Below are 7408 nucleotides of genomic sequence, written 5' to 3'. Positions count from 1 at the left end.
CTTTATGCATTTGCCTGTCCCAGCACCAAAAAATTATTTTCCAAAGGCAGAAATGTATGGAACAAGTTACCTGATAACAGCAAGACAAGTTAAATTACTGTAGATTCATGATATTCCACTTTTAAATGGATATCTTAAAAGTGGAATATCATGAATTCAGTATGTCAATCTGTAATATCTAATATATACTAAAACCTGAAATTCTTATTGCAAAGATCTGTTAGATGCTAAAAGGATCAACACCATTGAACCTGTATTTTTGTCCCAGTGGATAAGGCATATCACAGCTTCATGAAGTGATAAAAAATTCATGCTTTGAAAAATAGGATCATTACATTTTTTTAGTACATCACTAATTATTTCTCTCTCTCTTCTCTCTCTTCTCTCCTTTCCTCTCCTCTCCTCTCCTCTCACTCCCTTATCTCCCCCCCACTCTCACTCTCTCTCTCTCTCTCACTCTCTCTCTCTCACTCTCTCTCTCTCACTCTCTCTCTCTCACTCTCTCTCTCTCTCTCACTCTCTCTCTCTCTCTCACTCTCTCTCTCTCTCAAAAGATATGCCTTGTTGGAAATTCTTGGCCCGGGAGGAACCTTTCAGAAACCGCGTAAATTCCATCCAACGCATGTCAGATTTCCAATTTTCCAAGTGATTCGTTTCAGCCACTCAAAAATGCCCATTTAGATGAAGTAATGATCTGCTTCACATATAGGAAATAACCATATGAACGTAATATAGAGACGTTTTAAACCGTACCATTTCAGAGAGAGAGAGAGAGGAATGGGAGGGAAGAAGTAAGCGAGAAAAGGAGAGAGAGAGGAGTGGGAGGGAAGAAGGGAGGAAGTAAGCTCATTCTCTCCCTCTCCCTCTCTCTCTCCTCTCCTCTTCTCTCTCTCTCTCTCTCTCTCTCTCTCTCTCTCTCTCTCTCTCTCTCTCTCTCTCTCTCTCTCTCTCTCTCTCTCTCTCTCTCTCTCTCTCTCTCTCTCTCTCTCTCTCTCTCTCTCTCTCTCTCTCTCTTTCTCCCACACCCACCCCCTTGTCCATTCTGTTTCCCTTTCCTTTTTTACTTTTGTATTATATTATCAATAAGTGGATGTGACAATCACATGACTAGGCCTACTATAAACAAATAAAGAAAATGAAAGTGCCTCTGTGTTTGTGTGTGTGTGTGTGTGTGTGTGTGTGTGTGTGTGTGTGTGTGTGTGTGTGTGTGTGTGTGTGTGTGTGTGTGTGTGTGTGTCTGTGTGTCTGTGCCTGTGTGTATTGAGAGAGAGAGAGAGAGAGAGAGAGAGAGAGAGAGAGAGAGAGAGAGAGAGAGAGAGAGAGAGAGAGAGAGAGAGAGAGAGAGAGAAAGAGAGAGAGGGGGGGGCACAATGATGAATAAGAATTAGCTTTATTTTATCACTGCAACTATGTTGAATCCAGAGATATGACAGTACTAATTCTGTAAATTGAGTATAGGCTATAGACGTATACGAACGCACAATGCAAAACATAATTTTCAGTATCTTCTAGGCCCTCCACTTTAAACTCTGTAGTAAATTTTTCATACATATTTAGTACTCATTTTCATATCACTATATTTTCTAAATCTTATTTTTGAAAGCTTTAAGCCCATAAGATTTCAACTCATGAAGTCTTCTTCCACCGGCCGGTTTCCTTCCCACTGAATTTTCAACCGGATCAGCTGTTGGAGCTCGGAAAGAGGAACAGAATGCCACAGTCAGGTATTATTATTGCGAAAAAATCATGTTATTTCACTCTAAATATGGATTGAAGGGATGATTGAGAAACTAGCAATAATATAGGTTTGGGGAGAAATATGAAGTGTGCCCCACAATGAGTGTAATTGTGAATTTGATCGTGTCATGCAGATTGCATCTTCGTATACCAAAATAAGACATTTGTTATAATTTTGATGATATCTCTCTTACACTGTTTGCTAGGTAATAGTAGTAGTGGTGGTATTATGCCAGAAAAGTAATTTTATTATCTGTCTTGTATATTTTCGTAGTTTTAGTCCTTGAAAACAAACTATAAATATAGGCCCGATATTGGCTGGGGAGGGAACACAAAAAACGGGGGAAATGCATGGACAGATATGGACGCGTTTTTTTTTTTTTTATCAAAAAGTGTTAGTCAGTCAACCTAACTTAATCCCCAAGTGAGGACTGAACCCCCAGACCCCTCCACCATAGGGGTCCAAGCAAATTCTTGCAGTTAAGCTGATCTTGAGTCACAGCTATGATCATTCTTGCTCGCACCCAATGTTCTTTCTCGCTGGTATTTGAATTCCAACATGACTAACACAACAAAACAAAATAAAGTCTATCCGTATTCAAAAACAAGCATGAATAACAATCACGTAATTATTAAATCACTTCAGAACAGTATTATTAAGAGTGAAAAGCAATCACAGTGGCTTGCTCCATAAGTGTCCTTTGCTCACAGGTCACAGCCCATACATTGTCGTTGCTCACTATGACGCATACACAAAATGCAACATATTTTCCAACTGGTTACCGGCATAGTTCACCATAATCTTTTGCGATGTAGTTTGTAAGGGAAATTATGGGGTAAAACAAGCAGAAATGGAATTAATATAGAGCAAGCAAAGTTCATGTTTACCATATGGATGCACTATGCTAGGGAAAGTTGAAGACGATAATCTTAAACAGAACAAAATGTTGCAGTCGACGGTATAAAGAAATAATCTGCAGACACAAACAGTAACACCACAAACTAAAGGAAAGATTGCAGAAAATGCTACTCAGTCAAAGTCTACCCGGTGCTCCTTAGTTTCAGCTCTTTTCTTTCTGTGCAAACTGAGGTGAAGATTCCCTGGGGGATGAACAGTCATGTTAATTTAGAAGATTGTAATGTAGAAATGGGAACTCAGTTTCTGGTGAGTTTGTCAGTACTATAAAGAATTACCTCTTTGAAACTCTACAGACTGATACACCAATTTAAAAAAAAAAACTCTACAGGAATTCATACCATCCAAAGCCCCAGTGTTCTAACCCATAAACCAACTTAATTCCATGTCACAAACGCTCTCTAATCTTTGACATCTAACACATTTTATCCTAATCTTAACTCCTCTTTACCGTCTTTGACACATTACTTTACCATACTGCTATATGATCTTTGATGTTTAGCAGATTTATTTGTTTCAAACATTAAACATTAAATATTTACTTCAATTTTTTTGTCAGGCTGCCTGTATTTCTACATTTATTGTATTTAGCCACTTGTATTTATACATTTGATATATATTTTTTATTTAATACTCATGTCTAATATTACTATTTTCTTCCATTATTACCTTCCTATAGTGCTATATGACCTTAGATGTCTAGCACATTTATTTTGATTTTAACCTTTAACCATTCTTCCTTTATTGTTGATGTTTTATATTTTAGTTTTACATGTATTTTAGTTTTTGTTTCATTAGCATTTTGGTTTGCAGACACGGGCGGTGTGAAGGCTTTCCCCATTGAGGGACCCTTCAAGAATGAACGGACACGTTTAGCAGGCATGACAGATGCCGATAGAGCTTATCGCAAACAGTGGCTAAAGGATCAGGTCAGTATTATTATTTAATTTCAGTACTAGGGATATCTTTGTTATATAGTGTTTATATAGGGTTTGCCTACCAATTGGGTCTTGTTGATTTTACTTCCCACATCTTGGGCTAAGGCTCGAAATGTTTTGAACACTAGAATGATAATTGCAGTCTAGTATTTTGCAGAATAAGGATTTTTTTTTTTTTTTTTTTTTTCCCCCCCCTCCAAGTCAGAACCTTTGATAGATTCTTAATTAGTATTCAGTGGAATGTCATGATAGTGTACCTCATGTTCCCAAAGAGATTCTTGATTGATAAAGTGAGACTCAAGAACATTTAATTTCAAAGTATTTGCTCTCTTAGTAGATAACTTTCAGTATCTACAAAGTACATTCGTAATCAAACTATTGTACATTGTAGACCTTTGTCACCAGTTGTTACAAGAGGATTTCTGTATTGCTATAGAATAATTTATTCTCCTTTTCTATTATTTTTTCTCCATTCTTTATCTTTGTAGCTTCACTTTCCTTTCTGCAAGTTATTATTCTTGAGTTTTCATTTTTCACTAGTGATGTGAAATCTCTTTTCTTATCTTTTTGAGCAGATTCTGTCTCCAAATGAACCTCGTACAGTGCCAGGGTTCTATGAAGCTCGTTACAACCCCATTCGTCGGTTCTACAGGTGGCCTCTGGACACCCTCTTCAAGCCTCTCGTTTCCGTGATGGTAAGAGCTTATAGGCTGACTATATTTGCCTTATGGTTCATAGTGTTTTCAGTATCAATGACCCTTTTTATATGAATTATTATCTATATTCATCAAGCCAATTGTATTACCTAAGAAATGGCTGTCATGTAGAGAGGCGGCTTGCAGTTTTTACAATTTAGTGTTAATTGAGGAACTTATAAAGGAGAGGCATCTACTCACTCAAACAAAAGTAGTTGTAGTGAAGACAAAAGAGTGTTGCAGTTATTTTCTCATTTAACATCATGAATGAATGATTAAAAGGTCCTTTTATCATTGTGTGGTAACCCCTATGATTACTATTAGGTTCAAACATTTACATGTTCACTTGTTTGCTTTGATATTTGTCCCAATAGTTATGTAGTATTAGCATTTATTGTTCATCAGTCTATTATTCTGACTTTTTTTTTTTTGACAATTGACGCTATAAGTTTTTTTAATATCATCTCATACAGGGTCTTCAGAGAGCTGCAAAATACCGTTGGTTTACTGGAAAGTTTGCTATGGCAGGTGGTGCTGCATTGCTTACATACTACTACTTCAAGTATAATGCAAACGTAAGTATTATTGCTCTTATTTCTTAACAGGTATGTTTAGAACATTAAGGAAGTTCCAGGTATTTTTTGGTAAAGGTCTTTCAGAAAGAACCATTTTCAGTCTGTACATTGAAACTGCAGATTATATGAGCATAGTGTATGCAGCCTTCCAGCAGTTTTATCTGATGTGGTGCAGAATTTGGCTTATATTTATTTTACATTGGCATTGTAGGAGACGGTAGTGAAACTGGAGAGGTTTGAAACTTTGTTTTTCCTCTAATTGAGACTTGAGAGAGGTTAGTAATGTGATATAATCATGCAAAATATTTTATTTTAGGTGTTGATGGTATACATATGTACATGATCTTTGTATCAATTTTTATGGTAAATGTAAAACAGAACTTGGATGAAATTTCAATTTTTGTCAGAAAGAAAGGAAATTACTGGATATTTCCTAATTGTTTCATTTAACTAATGCCATAATGTATTTCTATAATGTGGAGCACTTTTGTGAGCTCATTTATCTTGTTAATTCATGTGGGAGATAAAAAAGGGAAAAGAACATAGGCATCTCTTGTCATGAAACAACTACAAAGCTTTTACTTTCAGAGAATAAATTGCTTAATTAACGCACTCTTGACAGGGTCTCCCATTGAGCAACACACAGAGGGAAAACATATAACTATGGAAAACCTAAATTTACTCAACTCTCTATACTCTTGATTGTGGTATAATTGATTGTTGAGGGTAAAAATCCACATCTATTACATGGATTAATTATTGATTTTATTTTTTTAAATCCACAAAGCATCTGAGGATGCATCTTACACTTTTTATGTTTCATGGCATCTTTCCATATTTTTTTCTTTAAATTTTCCTCATTTTTCTTTTCAATTTCCCCCATTTTCATTTATCATATTGATCTCCATCATGGTTGAGGTTTGGAGCATGGAAAACAAGTCTCTCCATTATTTTTAGGGCATCTACTACATGTTAGGCTGCCAGCATACCACACTTGCTTGCCCTACTCCCTTGGAGCCAATGGAACACGGTGGGAAGATTTACATATTTGAAAACTTTCTCTCTGATAGGTATGTTTTGAAAATTAAAAACTTCCACAGACTGTTAGATCAACCAGTTTTATGGGAAGCAAGCAACTTCCCCAACATCCAGCCCTGAGTGAAACAAAGGTATAAGTGTAGCTGCACCATGGACATGTAGAGGCAATTTATACAGTTGGAAGCTCAACCTTGCCCTCTTGGATAGGTTGTAGGTCACAAACCTGAGGCAGCTCCTGATACTCTGTGGAGGCATATATACAACCCAACAATGGCAGTGCAGGAGTCTAATGATGTGACTGGGTTTCCATAGCCTGTTGTCAGTATCCAGGGCACAATTGTCAGGGAAGCTGAGGTATGTTGATGTCTGTTCAGATCTGTCCAGAGGATATATTTCTGATAAATAGGAGCCTCCAACTACGATCCAAAGGGGAAAGACTTGTAGTGTGGGGAGTGTCAGGGGAATCCAGTTCCACTCATGGCCCTATATCTAATAGATAATAAGCATTTGTTAGAGTTTTGCAGAATGAAAATGTATTCAGATGGTGTTGCCTTTGTATCATTTACAAAATCAGGGAAGATGATAGCTTGCCTGTTAGGTTCCTGCAAGATGATTTCTAATATTTCCCCTGTGAAGAAAACATTCTTGAAATAATGATGTTAATGATGTGTTCCTTGTACTCCCTGAGTGCTACAGGATATTTGGTCACCTGTGAGCTGGTCCAACCTATGTTGTACCATGATATGCCATCTGAATTTATAGTTGATACTTTCCTTGACATGAAATCCTGCCATCTGCAATTAGTGGATTAACTTGTGAATGTTCAAGATACTCAAGAAGTTATAAAGGAGTTTAATTTGGTTCATTCCTACATATTATCAGTGGAAAATACAAATGAAAGTTAAATATATGTATATCATATCTACGAGTGCAGGTTATCTATGTATCTCGCTCTCCCCCTCCCTCTCACCATCTTCCCATATATTGATAGTATTAAAACTGCCCTCTGGAGAGGGAAAAAATCATAATGCAATTGGACATCAACTTCGCTTCCCTCTCAGGACTGGACCCGCAAGGGAGGCTGGCGAGTCCTGGAAGCCCGCCCGATCATCACCCCAGCTGATTCAAGATACCCGATGGTCTCTGACAGGAAGGAAGCATCCGATTATGCTGCAAGAGGCTTCAAGTCTAGCCCTATTTAAACCTCTTTCAAGAATATTTGAATGGTAGAACATTGGTTTAGATTGCAGGTGAAAACATCATAAGTTAAAATTTTCAGTGTCTGACAAGTGGAAACTGATATTTTACATTTGAGACTAGATATTGAGAATAATATTTATAACAAGGAGTGAAAATTGTCCCTTTTATAACCTGTATAGGGAAACTGAAAGGGAATAAAAACTCCTGGAATGGATTTGATTAACCATTTTGTTAGGTTGTTTCATTTCCTTGGCTCTGTGTAAATAATGAGAATATGTTCATAATGTGTAATAAATAATTTTGAATTTA

General features: G+C 36.9%; 1 protein-coding gene across 1 annotated transcript; it reads left to right on the top strand.

Annotated features, from left to right (window-relative positions):
* The first annotated feature begins 1581 nt into the window (after positions 1 to 1581).
* Positions 1582 to 7408, top strand: ND-B17 (NADH dehydrogenase (ubiquinone) B17 subunit). Its single transcript, XM_070128880.1, has 5 exons — positions 1582 to 1724; positions 3467 to 3582; positions 4167 to 4286; positions 4760 to 4861; positions 6961 to 7408. Exons 1-5 carry the CDS (start codon positions 1712 to 1714, stop codon positions 7099 to 7101), a joined length of 492 nt encoding a protein of 163 aa, XP_069984981.1. The 5' UTR covers positions 1582 to 1711; the 3' UTR covers positions 7102 to 7408.

Source organism: Penaeus vannamei, chromosome 13 (assembly GCF_042767895.1).
Source record: "Penaeus vannamei isolate JL-2024 chromosome 13, ASM4276789v1, whole genome shotgun sequence".
Taxonomy (NCBI): Eukaryota; Metazoa; Arthropoda; class Malacostraca; order Decapoda; family Penaeidae; genus Penaeus; species Penaeus vannamei.
Note: the sequence above shows the minus strand (reverse complement) of the source record. Positions and strands in the feature narration are given on the sequence as shown.

Excerpts from the sequence above, each read along its gene's own strand:
- ND-B17 (XM_070128880.1), top strand. Across the intron at positions 4,287-4,759 it reads AGCCTCTCGTTTCCGTGATG|GGTCTTCAGAGAGCTGCAAA; the intron begins GTAAGAGCTTAT and ends CATCTCATACAG. Across the intron at positions 4,862-6,960 it reads ACTTCAAGTATAATGCAAAC|GACTGGACCCGCAAGGGAGG; the intron begins GTAAGTATTATT and ends CTTCCCTCTCAG.